Raw genomic sequence first — 21,708 nt, 5'->3', positions numbered from 1 at the left:
AACATTATTCAGTCTATAGGACTGAATAATGAAAATTCTTCATAAAGCACAGGTCAAAGATATGGCTCTAAATCCTAGCCAAGTGTTGTTTGAATAATACTGTAGAGACAAGGGGTTTTTTTAAGTTCTAAAAAAGCCTCACAAAGAAGATGGAAATCTTTATTATCTCATCAGAAAAAAAAACATAAACTGAAATGTTTTTAATATAGTGACATGTAGGAGGTAGAGATTATCTTAAGACTACACATAAAGATGAAACCAAGTTTACCAAAGCTACTTTTGAGTGTTTACTGCTTCAAAATACTCAAATCACCTGACACACTGGCTTTAAAATGTCCTGAGGATATTTCCTGATCCCCCAAGACCTTAAAGAATAAAAGTTATTTCCTGATCAACTTCTAGTTACAACACAACAGTTATTTTCTAATATAACTACAAAGTGTTGGACAATTACATTGCCATTGATATATTCAAAGAGTTTCAACACTTAAATATTATGTATCTTTTTCCTCTTCCCCATTTTGCCTACACTTTTAGAGGTCTTTCCAAAGACAAAAGCAAGGCAGGAATATGGAAGCCTTGTTTACAAGACACAAATCAAGGTTTTTTAAAATCTAATTTGACATTATCTGCCTAAAATGAAACGTTGATGAATAAAACTGGCTATTTAAGGTGCTTTATGATGAAAAAGCAGGAACAATGGCCATCTACAACATCCTGAAAAATCCTTCCATTTACTTCTTCATTGTCATTTGATTGTTATACTGACAAAAAAATAAATAATCAAGTAACATTATTCTGTTGAAGTTAGGTGTGCAGGTTATGAGTGAGATTTATTGGCCCTATCTATAGGGCCATATAGGAGCTATTATGTGAAATCACTTGATTATGCCTAAATGAAAGAGGACTACTATGATAAATATTGAGAGAAAATATACAACAATAAAAGTTAATTGTTTTGGGGAGGATTGTGAGGAATAAAAAAGAACAGAAAATATGCCAAAATATTCACAGTCATTATCTTTGGGTTATATAAGTCATTTTCCCCTACCCTTAGCCTCTCTGTGTTTTCAAAATTGTTTATAAGCAATAAAAATTACTTTTAAAACTTTATAAATCATTTTAAAGATGGTATATGAGAGACACGAAGGCTTTAGAAATTTGGCTCTGAGTTAATAAAACTATTTCTACCTGGCAAAGCGTTTATCTTGATCATGAAAATCTTAGGGCCTTATATTTCTCTGCATTTTGAGAGGCCAATAAGCTTGCTTATAAAGAAGGTCACCTAGTTGCCAGTGTACAGATTTGGAAACAGAGTTCCAACACATGGAGATTATACACGCAAAACAGTAAGACACGTTTTTAAAAGATCGAGCAGGCCTTTGAACATGCCGTCCTCTACGGAGCAGCAGGGTCATCTGCGCCGTGGGCTCCCTTGAAAGCTAAAATGTTAATTTAACGACGTTGCCCCACTCAAAAATGCTCCTTGAATATTAAAGGTAGCAAACCTTTGTAAATTAAGGGGACCGTGGTTTTCAGGAAAAAAAAAGTAAATCTACTGAAATTGAAGTATTGTGAAAATAAGGAATTTTAAGCTAGGTAAAATGTTTCTGATAAACAAATAAGGTATATAATGTGGCTTCTTATGTTGCTGATGAAAAATTCTCAAGGTGATTCCAAATGTGTTTGTGCCAACATTTGAGCAATGTCCGAGGATCTACTGTGTGGAAACCCCGGCTTTGGTACTGGGGAAAACGTAATCATGGAGTCAAGAGCCTGCTACTGTTGGAGAGCTCTCAGTTTAGAGAGAATGTTGCTCCAGTATGAGGCAGAAACACAAGGACCACTCAAAGGGTATGGGTGAATGCCATGGAATTCAGAAAAGAAAGAGAATGACTTGTAGCTGAGGCTATGATCAGGAAAAGATGGGGTGGACGGCATTTGAGCAAATCAGGACAGTGGCGTACTTATCCAATAAGAGGATCTGGGCAGATTGTTGAAAAAGCAGGCACAGCACTGAGTAGCAGCATGGAGCAGAAAAGGAACAAGTAGTACAGTGTGCCTGAACATGGGATGGGAATAAATTAAGAAAGATAAATTGGAGGCTGGCTGTGGGAAGCCTTATGGTCCAGGCTCAGTGGAGTAAGTAAATACTTTAGTCTCATGAGTTCTTTTCTCTCTGCTTTCTATTTTTCATGACCAGAACTCACTTCCCAATGAGGAGATGTCTCCACCTAGCACTAAGCAGTAACTAATTCAGACTATATATTCAAAAAAAGAACAGCCAGATCATCTAGTGAAGTGGTGCTACTATCAAAGGGGAGATGAGAGCCCGACAAGATGGAGAAGTAGGAAATTTACTAAACGTTTTAAAAGAAAATTTATTTATTCATCAATATTTACATAAATGTTTATTAATTCAAAGTACTATAGTAGGCATCCATTTATTACTTTCAAACATTGACAATATACAAGTTAATAAAATCATATTAGTTTCTTCTAATAAAATTATCTCACTCAAATTCATGTAACTAAAATACATTTAATAAATTTTATTTTAAAATACAGGGTACTTCTACTCTACTCATTTTGCAGTTAACATTCTCTTGCTTTCAAAATGTATGAAAATTTCAATTTAGTCCCCACCAAATCTCAATTTAGAACCCAGATAAAGAGTAAATAAAGAGCTGTCTGAATTAAAACACTACTACAGGTCTCCTTCACTTTATGGCATAGATGAAGGAAGGAAATACTAGCTGAAAATTTTGTTTATGTTAAAGATTTTGATGATTACCATCAGAGATCTGATATCTCAGGGAAGAAAAGCCTTTCATATACCACATAAAAACTTCTGCTGGGTGCGGTGGCTCATGCCTGTAATCCCAGCACTTTGGGAGGCTGAGGCAGGCGGATCAGCTGAGGTCAGAAGCTCAAGAGCAGTCTGCTGACCAACATGGAGAAACCCTGTCTCTACTAAAAATACAAAATCAGCCGGGTACGGTGGCGCATGCCTGTAATCCCAGCTACTCGGGAGGCAGGAGATTCACTTGAACCCGGGAGGCGGAGGTTGCAGTGAGCCGAGATTGCACCATCACACTCCAGCCTGGGCAACAAGGGTGAAACTGTAGCTCAAAAGAAAAAAAAAAAACTTCTGGTGAAATGGGCTTACTAAGTTGGTGGCTTGCCTGTAGCATCTGGGTGTCTTAGAAAGCCATGGTATGACACCTTGGGCAGTCATTGACAGAGTCCTTCCCTGACCAGGGAATCATCCTGCCACTGCTATGAGGCCCTGCACTCTAAGGATTTCTTCTGTATTTAAGACTCTTTCAGAGTCAAAATTTAGAGGCCCTGAAATGACACTAATCTGTAAGATGAACAGTTGTCACTACATATCCAATATGAGTACACTGTTCTACAAAATCATACCTCAGTCACACACCTAGTACATAATGTGATCCAGCCTGAAGACCTTTAAGGTTGAGGTGTTAGGTTAAAAAAGCAATTGGTTGCCTATGCCAACAAGGTGAAGGTTGTTACAATGCAGTCTATTAAGAGGTTATTTTAAACAAGGGATACCTGCATTCTGAATTAATTAAGCATCTCTCTTCCCAGGAGCTGCCAAGAATTGGAGCACTTGCAGAATTTAGTTCTTCACCAAAGTCAGTGCAGGCAAGCTCCTGAAAGGGAATAATGCTGCTCATTGACCCACATCTTCTTAAGACATTGCTTTGGCTTTTTAAGTTAAAACGCCAAGAGGAAAAACTACTTACAAAGATAAGAGAAAGACCACTGTTCCCTGCAGGTTAACCAGAACGGCTAGGGTCCTCCAGGAGCGGATGAAGTATCCTAACAGGGCATATTGGGCAATGCCAACTGCAAAGAAGAGGCCGCCAATCGATCCTAATTCAGGGAAAAGAGAACTGTCACTGGAGAAAGCACCATCTGCGGCACCATTTCCAACCCCAAGTCACAGAGCCAATTTCTTCCTGGTGAGATGTCAGCCCTACGCTGGCAAGTGTAAGAGGCACACCAGAAAAGAAAAAAAGTCTACACTAAGTTGAACATCAGTGAATGAAAGTATCATCGAGGTCAGAAAATTAGTGGAAATAAAGGGAGGACAGACGAAAAATACAAACTATATGGGGACATACACATTTTAAGAATTTGTCCAAAATGCTTTCTGCATTGCCTGTGGTGCTGACATTTGCCTGAACCTGTGGGTAAGGCTTGGAAATACTTTTGCCATAGGGGTAATACAGTTTTTAGGTCATGAGGTTATTGCAATACCAAAACTTAATCTTTATCACACAGGTTGTCCTTTAACTTTCTTTCTTTTTCTTTTCTTTTTTTTTTTTTTTGAGACGGAGTCTCGTTCTGTCGCCCAGGCTGGAGTGCAGTGGCGAGATCTCCGCTCACTGCAACCTCCACCTCCCAGGCTCCTGGGTTCAAGCAGTTCTCTGCCTCAACCTCCCGAGGAGCTAGGTTTATAGGCACCCACCACCACACCAGGCTAATTTTTTTTTTTTTTTGTATTTTTATTAGAGATGGGGTTTCACCATCTTGGCCAAGCTAGCCTTTAACTCCTGACCTTGTGATCTACCCACCTCAGCCTCCCAAAGTGCTGGGATTACAGGCGTGAGACACCTTGCCCGGCCGAAGTTTCTTAAATCACAACTCACTCTCCCAATTCTTCCTACTGCCTTCCCTACTTAATGTATTACTATAGGATACATGACATTTTGTATTTATTTGTTTCCTGTCTGTCTTTCCCAAGTAGAAAATAAGCTCCCTTAAGCATGGATTTTTGTCAGCGTGATGATAGAAAAATACCAACCATGGAATTGTAAAGAACCTTACACTTTTTGAAATAAATATTGAAATGAGTATTAAACCCACAGGCTTGCCCAATATTCTTGCAAATTCTGTACCTCTAACCCACTTTCTATAACTGCCACTATTGCTATTAGTGGTAGTAATAGCTATTATTTATTAAGCATAATGGTTTCACATACATTGTCCTATGAAGTAGGTACCATTATCAACCATATACTAAAGTGGAAAATAGCTCAGAGTGCTTAAGTGAAGCTGCTTAAGGACACAGAGCTGTAAGCAGCAGGGCCAGGATTTGTGCCCAGGCCTGTCTGGGGGGAGGCCTATATTCTATACCATTCCTCTCTTCTATCTCCCTTCTATGGAAAGTCAATTTCTGTGGGCATTCCGCAGTGACAAAACTTTGTTGATCTTGTTACAAAAATAATAATCTTGTAATACATGTGTTTCCTTTGATTCCTATCCATAGCTTATTACTTTATAACAAATAAGTAATGGCTTGTATACTGTTTGACCTAGTAAGGAAAGGGAGAGCTAGAAAGGGAACCTGATGTGACAGCATATTCAGAATATGTGGTCCAATGAGTCGTGGGATGAGGACAGCGCGAGTTTCCTGGAAATTTAAGACAGTCAATAGCTACTAAAGGTTCACTGCTGTAGATCAAACAGCACCTGGCTTCCAAGAATAAGACTTCTTGTCTGTCGTTGCTCAGAATAGTCCTGAGCACTCAGTATCCCTTGACAACAATGTAGGCAAAAACAAGAAAGCCCAGAGGATGGGATGGTTTCAGAGGGACCAAGTTCAGAGGCCAGTTCTGCTACATACTACTCTGACCTTGGGCAAATCACTAAATGTCCCTGAGCCTCAGTTTTCTTATTGGTGAAATAGAAATAATAGTGCCTACCTCAAAGGGTAGTTTTTATTAGTTTCAGATGAAATAATGCATGTTATACAAATGTTGGTTATATTGTCCTAATGTAATCTGGATTTAGCCCTTCTATTTATTAACCTCAAAAAAAAAAAAAAAAAAAAAAAAAAAAGGCGATCTAAAAGCCTCCTGTTGAATCTATCACAGAATATTTTCTACCTGGTTCTCCTTCCTAATTCCAAGAATGCCCCACCCGCTGTTGGAGAACTGACTTCCTTGACTTCATCTCTGTGGTTCAAATGGAGCCTGCCAATTATAGTTCCTTTAACTGCAGGGTGACTTCAATCAGCTGAGCTGATCAGAGGCCTTACACAAGATTTTAAACACTAGACTTGGAGCTGCTGGGCCCTGTCTCTGACTACGCAGAGGAAGTTTCTCAGAGAGGATGGGGAGCTGAAATGAGAAGCATCTGACTTTCTGATTCTGGGCATCTTCAATGCCTGGCTCTTCATAGTCTAGTTATCCTAACCAAATGATTTTCCCTTACATATGAGCTCATTAAAGTTGAGCCTCTATCACAATCAGTAAGATCTGGCATCAACTGGACATGATGGACAAGAAGAAATGATTCAAAGTTATCTAGTTTGGTGACCTTAAATTCTGTGATGACATAGGCAGAGGTCTCAGAAAATAAGGTAGCTTTTAGGTGGAAAGAAAGTAATAATTTTTTATTTAAGGAGTCAATAATATTCACATCTAATGTCCAGCAAGAAGCTGCACATATATGCCTGTAAACGACAACAGGGAGAAGGCATAGAGATGAATATAATAAGGCTCCATGCTATTTGGTTTAAAAAAATTAATAAAAAATAAACATTTCAAGTCATCTCTTCTGGAGTATCATAGGTGGCTTTATAACCATGTATATGCCTTTACATACTAGGCCTATTTTAAAATTTATTCCCTGCTTATTTTTAATTAATTTCAATTCTGCTATTCCTGCTCAGTTTACACTAGTAAAAGCTAAATTTTGGCCGGGCGCAGTGGCTCAAGCCTGTAATCCCAGCACTTTGGGAGGTCGAGACGGGCGGATCACGAGGTCAGGAAATCGAGACCATCCTGGCTAACCCGGTGAAACCCCATCTCTAATAAAAAAAAAATACAAAAAACTAGCCGCATGAGGTGGTGGGCGCCTGTAGTCCCAGCCACTCGGGAGGCTGAGGCAGGAGAATGGCGTAAACCCGGGAGGCGGAGCTTGCAGTGAGCTGAGATCTGGCCACTGCACTCCAGCCTGGGCGACAGAGCCAGACTCCATCTCAAAAAAAAAAAGTTAAATTTCAGCAGGCTAGAAAAGAGTATATAGTTATGACTTCATTTTTGTAAATGGTACCAGTAATCCATCTGGTTTTCAAATAAAGACCATAAAGTCTCCTTGAGTTCTTTTGCTCTCCCTATCGCTGCTTGTCCTTTAGCAAGTCACTTTCCCACCAAAATCCAGCTCAAACACATCTTCTTTCTTCTCCACTGCTTCCATCTTGTCTAAGTCACCACTGGTTTCACGTGGCCAACTATAGCATCCTACTAAATGATCCCTCAATTTCTGTACCTACCAGAGCAATCTTTCTGTATATGAGACCCTATCATTCCTGTATTTAATATGCCCCACTGGCTTCCCACTGTACTTCAAGTAAAAAAACAAATTCCTCATTTGGCCCATCACAGGCCCTGTATCATCTGGTCCCTCCCAACCTCTTACTTCACTCCTTCCCTAACTCTCTACCCTGTAGTCATGAGAACCTTTTCAAAGAAGTTCCTTCCTGCTTCAAGTCCTGGGTCTTTGCCATTCCATCTAGCTAGAATATTCTTCTCCCAGAATTTCACAGGCCTAGGTCTTCCTAATCATTCATATCTTAGATCAAATGCCCACACTGAGGTTTTCTCTAACTATCCTATTTAATGTAGCTACTCCCTGCAATTACTATCTAGCCCATTACCCTCCTTCATTTTCTTCATTGTACTTCTAACTTTCAGAAATTATCAATTTGTTCCACCTTTCCTAAGTAAAGCATAAGCTCCATGAGAGCAAGAACCTCCCCCAAACCATCCTTATCTTTTCCACCTTTTTATCTAAAAAAAAGCAGTGTTTGGCACATGGCAGAATCCATTTAATAAATGAATGCTGTGGAACAGACATGCAAAGGAAAAGCTCTGGAAGCATACACAGCAATATGTTAACCATGGTTGTCTCTAGGGGAATAGGACTATATGTATTCTTTAGTTTGATGAAGTGTGCATATATTTCTTATTTTTTACAATGAGCATTGTTATAGGAAGATATTAATATAAGAAAACAAATAATAAATATACTAATATGGAATTTTCACAGCTTCAGTATTTTTTGTTTTCACTTTTAATTTTAGTCAATTAGCTGAAAATCCTTTTGCTAAGTACTACACTACAAACAGGTCAAAATGGATGCTTGCAGTTTGTACTCGTGCTTTTTGGTATATGTTTACATATTGTCTTTTACACATTGCAAATATTATTTTGTAATAAGCATAATTTTTCAAACTAATTTTCATTGCCAAATAATCATGCTATTTCCAGCAAATCCCCTATTCCTGAACATTTATGCTTTTCTCTGACTTCTTGCAATTCATAAGCGTATTTGAAGCCACAGGTGTAGATAAAATCATTCTGGAAAGAAACCAGCTTGCAAAGAAAGACCAAGAACAAAACCCTGGGGAAGACCTCGGGTTCATGAGAGAGAGAAGGAAGCTACTCAAAAAGAGTTCCAGGTGCTATCAGAGCCTTACTTTTGCCCTGGGTGCAGGGCTGTGTACTGGTCTTCAGGGAACTCTCACACTTGCTCTGAATTTCACATTGAATTTGGCAACCATCTGGTTTCACTGCTACAGTTTTTCTTCCTCTCTCCCTTTTCACTTTGCTACGGAAATTTTGATAGTCTTATCTTAACCCAGCATCAAGGATAAGAATGAGAGTTCAAAATACTTCAAGGAGACTCTTTTCACTGGCTTTAGGCAACTAGCAAGAGAGCAAGAGACCAGGGTTGGTCCTTTCACCTAACACATGCAACAGGACAGGAAAAATACTTAGATAATCTGGCAGGATGGGAGTGTATACATCTTTTATAAAACAGCATCTTCATGCAACAACTAAAATCAAATATAAATACTTTAATAGAGAAATGTAAGAGGTACAAGAAAAATATGTATTCATGGTGCTCTACATGAGCACAACTTTGGACCTCAGAAAAACTGAAATCAAAGGAGAGAGTGCCTTTATCCCTTCCCTGGATACAGGGAGTAGACATGATCACCATCATTACCAACTGTTTAGAAAGTCCCAGGAAATTGGCCATACTATTTAGAAAAATGACCCTAAAGTCTCAATGCAAATTGAAGACTCAGAGGAAGCTCTTTCACTCATCCTAGGTTAGGACCAGTTCCAAAAAGGCTTTAGAAGTTGCTACAGACAAGGTGAATCCTAAGGCAACACTGTAAGACCAGAAGCAAGCCTGTCTGGAGAGGATGGAGCTTGTGTCTCTTCCTCCCCAGCCTAGTTCCAACTGGTCCTACCCTATGGATCCTTCAGCTTGACAGCAGTTTAGTAGAGATGCAAACAGAGCACAAGTCTACTTTATTTAGCCTGTGTCTTCCAGTTCGATACAATAGCCCATACAACTTCAAAAACAATACCAATTAGAAATAACAGGTTGACCAGGCCAGCACTCACATGAGGTGACATGCTGAAGTTCCAAGAGGAGAGTCTTTGGGAAACAGCGGAAGGATGACCTGGGTGTCATCAAGACCCAGGTTGCGGTTCTGGCCCTGTCAGTTAGCAGCTGCTGAAAACGGGCATGTCACCTCACTTCTCAAAGGCTCAATTTCCTCATCCATAAAACGAAGGTAGGAATCCTTAACTAAGCTCTGGGAATATTACAGATAGATGTCAAATGCCTAGCATGGTAGCTGGTACATAAGAGATGGCTGGCACTGTGCATCAGGTTCTAAGGAATGGTATTCTCATATAGATCCTCCTGCGGACACATTTCTATCAGTCACACGGTCAACCTGTTTCCCATATCCATATAAGAACATCCATGGGAAACATTCAATCATTGTCAAGTGAATGAAAGTAAAAGAAACAAAAAGTTATCATTGCAAACCTAAGTCTATAAAGTCTTAGACACAATATTTGAAGTCAAATAACCTTTTAATTAAAATCATTTATTTTACTATCTATGTAGTTCTTGAGAAAATAATGGGATGGTCAAAAATAATTCAGAATACAGTCTCAATTTTGGAAATTAAGTATTGATAAAGAAATGCTACAATAGTACTATGTTGACTTGAGAGCAGTAAAAACAAAAAAGGGAGGTGAAACAAAGATTTAATAAATTAGAATAAGAAGGCTGTAAGAAAGGAGTTTCTAGTATATCCTATGTCTGAACTATTTTTCAGTTTAAGTTGTAAAAAGCTGCTGGTGTCCTTCTGAGGAAATCAATACTCTCCACAGTAATCTGTATGCAGTCCATGAGGCGGGTGGCAAGCTCACATGTGAAGCAGGCCCCCAGGGAGAGTGTCTGCAGAGGAATATTAATAAAATGACTTGTTCAGGGTCATACAGAACCAACTCAGAAAAGCAAATCTAATAGTTGGACGAAGTACCTCAAGTCCAAATACATTTCCAGACTCTAGGATTAAACTGGGTTCCTATAAGATTTTCTGGAGCTGCTCACCCAGTCCAGAGCTGCATGATTTAAGTAGTACCTGCAAGTGCCCAGTAGGCGGTGCCCACACATTCATTAAGCAAGACAAAGGCCACCAGCGACATCCCTCCATTCATCATGCCCACCAGGAAGCGAGTTATTGCAAAGAACTCATATGAGGGGGAAAACCCATTTGCAATTGCAAATAAGATGTCAAGAGCAAAACCTAGAAAGAGAGAACAATATTCAATAATCCAGAGGCAAAATAGCATTTGATCAAAGTAATAAATTATATTCATTAGCTTGTAAAATAAACGCTTGTAAACTTAAATTTTCTGAGCTGGTTTTTTTTTTTTTTTTTTTTTTTTTTTTGAGATGGAGACTCACTCTGTTGCCCAGGCTGGAGTGCAGTGGCGCGATCTTGGCTCACTGCAAGGTCCATCCACCTCATGGGTTCACACCATTCTCCTGCCTCAGCCTCCCAAGTAGCTGGGACTACAGGCACCCGCCACCTCGCCTGGTTAATTTTTATTTTTTTGTATTTTTTAGTAGAGATGGGGTTTCACCGTGTTAGCCAGGATGGTCTCGATCTCCTGACCTTGTGATCTAACCACCTCAGTCTCCNTTTTGAGATGGAGACTCACTCTGTTGCCCAGGCTGGAGTGCAGTGGCGCGATCTTGGCTCACTGCAAGGTCCATCCACCTCATGGGTTCACACCATTCTCCTGCCTCAGCCTCCCAAGTAGCTGGGACTACAGGCACCCGCCACCTCGCCTGGTTAATTTTATTTTTTTGTATTTTTTAGTAGAGATGGGGTTTCACCGTGTTAGCCAGGATGGTCTCGATCTCCTGACCTTGTGATCTAACCACCTCAGTCTCCCAAAGTACTGGGATTACAGGCGTAAGCCACCGTGCCTGGCCAGCTGTTTTTTTTTTTTTAACAGCTTCTCTTGGAAACTATTTTTTTAAAAAAACACAAGGTTTACTTTATTACATGGTTTCTGTCAATCATAGACAGTTTTCAATTATTCACAATAATGCTGGAAAATGAAAAATCCTTGCTCATACTCAGCTTGTCAAGAGCACTAGGCCAAGTTCTGTAGGGCTCATTTGAAATGAATCAACACAGAGAGATATAAGGAAATGGGCCTAGTACACTGTCACAGTCTCTTACTTCTCTCCTTAGCAAACATGGCATCAACTAAAATTGGGGGTTTGCAGAAAGCACCATCACCTATGAAAGGTTTATAACACAAATATCTGACTTTAACTAGGTGGGCTAGTAACTTAAAAGTGCCTGGCCAGAAGCAACTTGAGCTGCAGTTTGGCCTCTTGCCAGGGTAATAAAGATCAGTTCTCTGTCCATATCCCAATTCCTGGAGAACCTTAAGGAAACAGTCCCCTTATTATTTCCCTAAGAATCTTAGAGAAATAAGCCCTCTCATACAGTTTACGAATACTCTAATAGATTACCTGTGAGATAGACTTTTTTCCTTCCGAAGCGATCTGAAAGCTGACCAAAAGAGATAACTCCAACAAATACACCACTGAAGAAAAAAGAGCTTGCTGCACTGACTTTGTAGGATCTGTTGGCAATTAAAAACCACTAGAGGAAGATAAAACAAAAGAGAGACATGTAGGATTGAGTTAGCTATTAAAAAACCAAATGTGCAACAAAAACTTGTGCACCAGAACTTCTATACTGCATGATCCACTATTAACCAGAATTCAGCAGAATTTGTCTATCTCAGACAACATCCAATGAGATTTTATCTTCAGAAACACTAGAAATCACTATTATTATGATGCACTCCCATAGTACTCTATACATACCTTATTACAGAATTGAACACAGGGTATAATAGCTAATTACTTATGCATCTATTGACTATGTCCCTCATCCTAAGGCTCTGTGTTTCTTGAGAGGAGCCTTGTCCCATTTATTTCCATTCTCTGATGCCTAATACACTATATGACATATATGAAACAATAAATACATGAACTTTTTGTCCAATAGGCTTGTGAGTTTAAAATCCCTTGAGTATTTTTCCTCAAAAAGATTAAACACAGAATTACCATATGATCTGGCAATTCCATTTCCACGCATATTCCCAAAAGAACTAAAAGCAGGGACGTGAAGAGATATTTGTGCACTCATGTTCATAGCAGCTGTATCTGCAATAGCTACAGGTGGAAACAACCTGTGTCTATCGACGGATGAATGAATAAACAAAATGTGGTGTACACGTACAGTGGAATATTCCTCAGCTTTAAGAGGAATGAGAGAACAGGCAGAGATTTGTTAAAGGATACAAAATTACAGCTAGATAGAAGGAATAGGTTCTAGTGTCCATATCACTGGAGGATGACTATAGCTAACAACAATATATAGCTTCAGATAGCTAGAAGGAGGATATCAAATGTTCCCAATACAAACAAATGATAAATATTTGAGATAATAGAAACGCTAATTACTCTGATTTGATCACTATATATTGTATGTATTAAAACATCACCATGTAGCTCATAAATATAATTATTATGCCAATAAAATTAAAAAATAAAAAGGAACAAAATTCTGATTCATGCTACAACCTATACTCTGAAGACATTATGCTGTATGAAATAAGCCAGACACAGAAACACAAATATAGCATGATTCTATTTACATGAGGTACCTGGAACAGTCAACTTCATACAGACAGAAAACAGAATGGTAGTTACCAGGGGCCAGAAGGAGCGAGGAACAGGGAATTATTGTGTAATGGAACAGAGTTTCAGTTTGGAATGTTGAAAACATCCTGCAGATGAATAGTGGTAATGGTTACACAACTATGTGAATGTATGTAATGCATCTGAAACTATACACTTAAATGTGATTAAAATGGTAAATTTTATATCACATATATTTATGACAAAAGAAACTCCTTTAGTATCTTCTACTTTAGGGAAACCTAGGAACTTAAAGAGAAAGTTACCATTCTCTGCTTAAAACACCACTATCTCAAGTCTTGTCTAGTGATGTGTTAAAGATGATATTTGGTTATAAGAATAAAAGTGAACCCATGTCACAGAATAACCTCAGAGAACCAAGAGACCACTCATCCTTCCTCTTCCTGGTCCCCTTCACTAGAGTCAGTAATGATAGGTGTGTGAAGGGTCCCTCCTCCTCAAGAACTTGTAAGAAAGAATCCTCAGTTGCTCTCTCCACCTTTCAGATCACTCCCTTCTGATGCTTCCACAACCAGTCCTCATGGCTCAAAGTACATCTAACTTCTCTCCTTTCCTCCTAGTCTTGTAAGACTGGATTGATAAAGGTCTTGACAAGACAACTTCTGGACATCTCTATTCAAAACCACCCACCAAAAAGACTCAGGAATTGGGAAAAACCGATGAGAATAATGTCCCCTCACTAATGTGTGCTTTACTTCTGAATTCCATTCTTCACATGCAATTCTTAACAAGGTAGATTAGCTGGCTTTCCTAGCCCTTCTTGGATTTACTTTTTCTTTCTTTTTTTTCTTTTCTTTTTTGGCAGCATTTCGCTCTGTTGCTCAGGCTGGAGTGCTGTGGTGCCATCACAGCTCATTGCAGCCTTGACCCCCCAGCCTCAAGCAATCTTCTTGCCTCAGCCTCCCAAGTAGCTGGGACTGGAGGGAGTCACTTTAAATAGGTGGTTCAGGGGAGGATTCTTGCGGGAGGTGACATTTGTGACCTGGATGATGACAAGTAACCAACCACAAAAAAACTCTTTGGGGAATATGAGAATAATTGCAGTGGCCCCAGGTGAAAACACACCAGTGTATCTCTAGTGGAGGTAGCATGAAATTAGGCCAGCGAAGCAGGTGAGCATCAGGTCATGCAGGGTCAGGCCAAGGTAAGGAGCTGAGAGATTCTATTCTAGTGCAAAGAACGAATATTGAATTACTGGGTTTATGTTTCCAAAGATCACTCTGGCCACTTTATGAGAATGCAATATGATAGGAAAGAGTGGAAGCAGGGGAGTTACAGTAATCGTTTAGGAGATAATGATGGCTTAGATGAAGGTGGAAACAGTGGTGATGGAGAGAACTGAATGGACTTGGGATGTATTTTGAAGGCAGGACTGTCAGATGTTGTGATGATGTAGGAGTAGAAAGGAAAGGAAGAGTCACCTAAGTTGTTCATTTTAGCTACTTTCTGGGTGGTTGTGACATTTATCGAGATAGAGAAGGGTGCAAGAGGTGTTAGGTACACGGTGGGAATTCAAGAGTTCTGTGTGAACAAGCTCAGACAGAGCATGCCTATAAAACATCTAAGTAGAGATGTCAAGCAGGCATCAGGCTGGGAGTGGAGCTCATGGGAGAGGTTATGAAGGTTTATGAAATTACAGATACAGGCTGGGTGCAGAGGCTACACCTGTATCCCAGCACTTTGGGAAGCTGAGGCCGGTGGACTGCTTGAGCCCAGGGGTTCAAGAGCAGCCCAGGCAACATGGTGAAACTAGGTCTATACAAAACACATAAAAATTAGCTGGGTGTGGTGGTGCACACCTGTAGTCCCAGCTTCTCTGGAGGCTGAGGTGGGAGAACTGATTGAGCCTGGGAGGTTGAGGCTACAGTGAGCCATTATCGTGGCACTGCACTCCAGCCTGGACAACAGAGACCCTGTCAAAAGAGATGAGAGAAGAGGGGAGGGGAGGGGAGGGGCGGGATGGAAGAGAAGAGGAGAGAAGAAAAGGAAAGAAGTAAAGAGAGAAGAAAAGAGAGAAAGAAGGAGAGAGAGAGAGAGAAAGAAAAGAAAGAAAAAGAAGAAAAAGAAAAGAGAAAGAAAGTTTCATATAAAAGACTAAAAGAGCTGCAGTATTTAAAGAAAAAATTTTGTTTTGTAAAAAAAGAATTTATTTTGTAACATGGATAGTTCTGTGGTAGAATTTTCGACTCATGAGGAATGCCTACAGTAACATTTCACCAGGTCTAAAAACAGATCAGTATGAGATATCAGGTTGCCCTAGAAAAGACAGGACTGTATCTGTCACAGGGAGATTCCTTCTTTTACAATGGCCAATATACACAGCTTAATTGTACTTGTTCTTAATACCTTGAAATTCAAACACTGGCTTTTTTTTTATGTTCTTAGTGTTTGTTTTGGTGTTTTCATGCTTTTAAAATCTGGCCTGCAACTTTAGTCTTCATTAACCTGCACCTCAAGTTTTGCTAGTCTGTTTACATGGCCAAGATATTGATCTTGGCCTGTTTTATTGATTAAACACAAAACTGATCTGTTTTGTGTTTAATCACTGAAAAATGGCCAATTTGAAAACTCCATAATCAACTATTCTGTTGCCTCATTTGCTGAACTTCTCAAATCCATGGAAAAGGGTGCAATACTATCCTTATAAGTGGATAGCTGTCAACTTTTGTGGAAGTTTAGGAGGAAGTAGCCCAAGGGATGTTTGAGCAGCAAATTCCAAATTCTGATTCTCAGGCTGCCATTTCCAAGTGTCAAAGTAACTGCTAGTAATTTTTCTTCATGTCAATGCTGGTTGGGGTCATGCATCTCTCTATTACTCTTGGAATACATGCAGGAACTGATAGAAAATGGAAAGACAGATTTTCAAAAGCAAATTAGAGAATGTGAAGCTGGAACCCAGATCTCCCTGACAGATCCTGGTGAACTGGGGATGGCTGACACAGGGATGCCAACTCACAGATTCAGAACAATGGGTTGATAACCAGCCCTCCACATCCTTCATCTCCCAACATGTGAGATCTTGGTTTAAACGTTTTGTTTTGTCCAATTTTAAAAACTTTTCAAGTATTGTTGATATATTGATCACATACCTACTGTGTGATCTAAGGAGTTTTATTTTGTCAAAGCCCAGACAAGATAAACTAGGATATTGATCCCTACAGTATTTAGAAAATGTATTGGCATAATCTATACTTAAAGTTTTCGAAGGAGCTCACTCACCAGACAAGACTCAATTGCTAGCTCATTTTCTTCCCCCTTTGGTCAATACTTAGTACTAGGGTAAAACCCAAACCAGGATATTACCAGGCCATTTTAAGCTAAACTGTAATAAACCTAAATATGATAAGTGTGGATCTCAAGAAATGTGTTTTTATGAGTCTTTAGATTTTAAAAATCACTAATTTATAAGTCATTCAAACCCTGTTGACTAGAGATTATTAAGGTAATGAATTTCCTATTATTTTTTGTTAATAACAATCCAAATTCTAAAGCCACAGAAAGAATGTTTTTTTTTTACGTTAAGGTATTTCAAATTGAAAATCATTTGCAAATTGAAAAAAGCAGGAAATCTACTTTTCTTTTCCCATACATTAACAGAAAAGGAAGACTATAAAGACAAAATTTTCAGTCTGTCAGGTTGACTTACATCTACTTCTGTTTTATAACCAGCATCTGTATTTTTGTTCTTATGCACTAAATTGAGTTGAGCATTCAATATACTCTATTTTCAAAAAGGATTTGAGGGGCACAGCACTACAAGCACTCGTATAATCATTTGCTCATCTAAAGAGGACCTGAGAGAAAATCAGGCACAACTGGGGGCAGAACCAATAGTAGGTGCCTCTAATATAAAAGATGAAAGGAACATAAATATGGCAAATACAGGCATGAGCACAGAGCCAGGGCTATGCGGTGCCTTCCAGTTCCTAAAGAGGAAAAAAGCTAGGTGAACAGAAGTGAAGGGGGTTGAGACAGAGACACTCTTGGCTGGGTACTAATGAAACATTTGGAGGTTTCTTTTTTTGGTATTTATATTCTTACTGCTTAAATGCTGAGAATAAATGGCACGTCCTGAAAAGGGATAAAGTACTGGTGTACATCAAGAAAAGTTGCTTTAGCTGCAATACAGAGAACAGAATGGAGGTAGCAAGCATGGGAGTGGGAAGATCCATCAAAGGCCATTACAACCATGCAGGCCGAAACCACAGACTTCCAGAAGAGAAAGGATTCATGCAGGATATAGATGCCTGGAATTCAGAGGTGAGATCTGGTGTGAGTCATCCACGAACAGGTATTATTTGAAGCCACTAGGATGTATTAGGCCAACCACAGACTGAGTGAAGCTTAAAGACAAATTTCAAAGGAAGCAATCAAATGTATCTTTAGCACCTCTCTTAAAATCGTAAAACCTTAAGCTTTATGGACATGTCACAAATCAAATAAATCATTTTCCTGAAATACAAATATAATCTGAAAAAACAAAATATTGCTTTAAAATGGACCACATGCTTATATAATCCCCAAAACAAAATTAACATCTGTGTAATGAAACAATGTATATCAAAGATATGTCAAAGAGGAAGGCTGCCATACCTTATAACCAGATAATTAATAACCAACCAACTTTCACATAATACTCTCCCCTAATCCCCATCAGCCAGCCTGTGGTATGTAAATTACAATATATTGGCTAAAGACTTTCTATTTTTTCACCCTCAGCATGTGTTCCATTCAGGAAGCTATGGAAAAAGTCAACGGAGTACTAGACGGAATACTAGAAATAAGGGGTCCTTTTGACGTAGACAGGGTAACAGAATCAGATGTCACTAGAAAGGAGGGGGAAGGAAGAAAAGGAAGGTTGCATGTCGAGCATGAAGTGAGGGTTATGCCCTGTGTGCTTGGGGAACAACAGGGAGAAGGCTGGGGGTGAGGAAGAAGAGAATATAGACGCCCCTTGACTTAAGATAGGGCTGCCCAGCCCCCATGGTAAGTTGAAAATACTGTAAGTTGAAAATGCATTTAATGCATCTAACCTACTGAACCTCATACTCATAGCCTACATTAAATGTGCTCCAAACACATTATCCTACAGTTGGACCAAGTCATCTAACACAAAGCTGACTTTATAATAAAGTGCTGACTACCTCACGTAATTTATTGAATACAGGAGAGCACTGCAGAGAATAATATCTTGTTTGCCCTCAAGGTCACGTGGCTGACTGGGAGCTGCTGCTGATGGGGCGCTGCCCAGCATCATGAAAGAGGATCCTCCCACACTTGTTACTAGCCCAGGAAATGACCAAAATTCAAAACCAGAAGTACAGTTTCCACTGAATACTTAACACTTTTGCACCATCATAAAGTCAAAAAATCACAGGTTGAGCCACCCTGAGTTGAGGACTACCTATAATGTGTTTTAAAATCAACTTCCAAAGTGGTTATTTTCACATTTGGCTGATCTGTTGTTTCAGGGTGTATCTTACTCCACAGTGTGCGTTTTAAACATAAATACCTAATAAGTTTCCATTTTTCAATTGACTTGTATCATTTACACTTACTGCCTGACATCCTGGTGTACCCATATGACACAAACAAGCCATCTCCAGGTTTCTTTCTTTTCCTTCCTCCACCGAATAGCCCTGTGCTGTTATTATTATCCTTCCCTACTATATTAGAGCACAGAGATCAGGAGATGTTTCTTTTTTTTCTTTTTAAGAGACAAGGTCTTGTTTTGTTGCCCAGGCTAATCCATGAACTAGGAGATGTTTCTTAAGTTGATGATGAATATCAGGAAGACCAAAGAGCAAGAAGGACCTCTATCATACTGACTCCGAGCACTGGGACACATATGCAGCTTCTCCTCTAAGCAGCTTCTCCTAGGCTCTACAAATGTGATAAATTTGTCTGTTTCAGTTTTCTCCTGTGACCTAAATAGCCTAATGTAGGTTTTTTATTTCTTCTTCTAATTTATAGTGACATTTCATGGAATAATAGTTGAAAAACATGCTATAACCACAAATCACTCTAATGAAGGGAGAAGTGAATGGTAAATAAAAAATCATTTACACCAAGCTTTTACAAGCAGTGGGTCATTTCCCTCTCCCAAGTGGGCTTTGCCCTTTCTTGCCCTCCTTGTTTTGGCTCAGGGCGGGTGACTGACTCTGCATCACCCACAGATGAATAATGTAGGACCACTGTCCTGCAGAAGTCTAGGTAAGGGTATGGTTACCCAAAGAAAAGCAAACAGATTTTTCATTCCACTTTTGCCATGAAGCATGACACCTGCCAAAAAGACCACTCTCAGTACGCACTGTGCCCTCCTCTCCCCACTCCCCACGTGCACCTCTACCTCCTCCCCCGTGAACTACTCATTCTCCATGACACACCTTAAGTCTCATCTGACTTACCCTAGCGGAGCTTACCACTCTCTCCTTTCTGCCACATCACCCTATTTTTGCTTTACGATAATGCATGGTGAAGTGTGTCCATCTGTCTCTCCCCTATGATGCTGTGAGCTTCTTAAGAGTATATTTGTATCCCCCGTGGTAACCTTACAGTGTCTGTCAGCACTAATTAAATATTTGCTGAATTATTTATGTAAGAACAGTAAGTGCCATTGTCTTATAGGCATCTTCACACACAATATCTCTAGGTCATGACTTCAAGCATCAGGTTGTGAGTTTATGGCCATACAGGGAACTACCTAATTGGTAATCATTTCCTTGGAGTCACCCAATGCCATTCTCTTGAAAAGGAGTGTAGATAGATTTAGAATTTGAGGGGTTTCCCTTCTTCTTATAGCCAATCTGAGAGGAGCTAGAATACTTTGGTTTTATCTTTAGTCCTTGAAAGCACTTTATTTGGTCCACAAATATCCCCACTGAGAGAAGCATATACAATCATGCAAGGATAAGAAATGTGCCATGGATGATTCACAGCCTATCAAGGAACCTGCAAGACAGGCAGGGGCTATGGCAGGTTAGAGAGTGGTACCTAGCCCCTCAGCTGGCTGCTGTATCCCTTTTAAAAGGCAGACTTGTTCAGGGCCCCACATAGTTCACTAGTCCCAAAGAAGCCTTCTCTGAAAGGAGGACACACCACATGACTGTTCGGGGCATAGCCCACCTACTCACAAAGAAAAGGAAGACAAAGGGCAGGTCACCCTGGCTGTCCAGGCAGGTCAACCAAAATGGGCAAACAAGACTGGGCACGTGCCTCTTGATTGAGCCTCTTGTTGCTGGAGGTCGTGCGTTGATGAAAACCAAGTCATATTATAACTGCCACGGCCCTACCCAGACTCCCAGCTTGTCAGTATTTCAAGGTTGCAGGGATGAAGCCAACAGCAGCTTCCTAGGACCCCTGCAGCAAATCCATGAAGGCTCTACACAATCAGAGAACTGCTATGGTCTCCTGTGAAAAATTCTGAACGGCTCTGATAACAATTCCAACCAAACTTTAGCCCTTCCCTGGCCCGTATTTAACATAAAAATAATTACAACTCTGTACATGAAAATCTAACTTCAGGAGAAAATCAGGTAATCAGAGACCTCCTGTGACTAGGGAGTACTTGGACAGGGTATTTCAGGAACAGTTTCATGGTGATTAACTAACTTGCTTCATTTCAATGTAGTTGTCACTCTGAATTACCACTTCATGGGCGAAGTGTGCAGGCTATAACGATCAGTAGTACAGGCGTAAGGAAGCAAGACATTAAAAAAAAATTAGCCCCTAAAGCAATTAATTGCAGTGAATTTTTCAAATAGTTTTAATACTCTGTCTTTTGACCCCAGGGTATGGCTTGGGGAAAATATATTAATCTCAAGATAACAGCCAGTCAATTTCAGCTCTTCAATATCCACAGTGATATTAAGAATTCCAACCTTACACTTTTTGGTTGCAAACATTAATTAAGCATGATAATTGTGTGTCTCCGTGATATTTGGTGCTTTCTGAATGAGTCAGAGCTCAGGGAATAATCTGAATACAGCAGACAGCAATTTGCTACATAAATTTGCTCCAATAGCTATTAGCTCATTTTAGAACAGTCAAGACTCCTAGATTAGAGTTTTGTATTAAATACCAAGTTAATCACATCTACCTAACCTTTCATTTGCCCTTCCCAAAAACCCTTCTAAAGAAACTTCTGCAAGGCCTGACACAAGTGTAATAAGGTGCAGGGTGGACGTTTAAAATGTGTGTTTTAACACAGTATCTTTAAACTATACAGTTTCGTAGAATCTCTCTTAATAATTATCTTCCAAATTTTATGTGATGGGTTAACAGGACTTCGTATTTGTTCTTTAACTTTGATTTCAGACAAGATTATTTCAATATGAACCAAATATTACCTATACACGACAGATTATATATTAAGGATATTCACCAACTTAGTGACATGTTTAGGTGCCAGTTTCAGTACCCCTTTAGAGATTTGCAGGGGCAAGTGAGAGTCTAGCGAAGTCACTGAAATTGATTTAATGCTAAGAAATTAAGTGGAAGGTTTAGTTTGGCACTGCACTTCACCGTAATAAGGATGAACTCAAC

The 21,708-nt window shown here is 39.6% G+C and overlaps 1 protein-coding gene across 4 annotated transcripts in view; it reads right to left on the bottom strand.

Moving 5' to 3' along the window:
- Positions 1 to 21,708, bottom strand: part of SLC22A15 (solute carrier family 22 member 15) — an 88,966-nt gene that overhangs the window by 34,029 nt on the left and 33,229 nt on the right. For all 4 annotated transcript variants that reach the window (XR_001885032.1, XM_017869800.1, XM_017869801.1 and 1 more), the window contains exons 3-5: positions 11,905 to 12,037; positions 10,493 to 10,657; positions 3,771 to 3,900 (exon numbers count right to left, since the gene is read on the bottom strand). Coding sequence is in view for 3 of the 4 variants with exons in the window: in XM_017869800.1 (XP_017725289.1) it covers positions 3,771 to 3,900; positions 10,493 to 10,657; positions 11,905 to 12,037 (428 nt within the window). In the remaining variant the exon portion in view is untranslated. The remainder of the gene's footprint in view (positions 1 to 3,770; positions 3,901 to 10,492; positions 10,658 to 11,904; positions 12,038 to 21,708) is intronic.

This window comes from Rhinopithecus bieti, unplaced genomic scaffold, assembly GCF_001698545.2.
Source record: "Rhinopithecus bieti isolate Rb0 unplaced genomic scaffold, ASM169854v2 scaffold_3040, whole genome shotgun sequence".
NCBI classification, from domain to species: Eukaryota; Metazoa; Chordata; class Mammalia; order Primates; family Cercopithecidae; genus Rhinopithecus; species Rhinopithecus bieti.
This window is presented reverse-complemented; position numbering and strand designations above follow the sequence as displayed.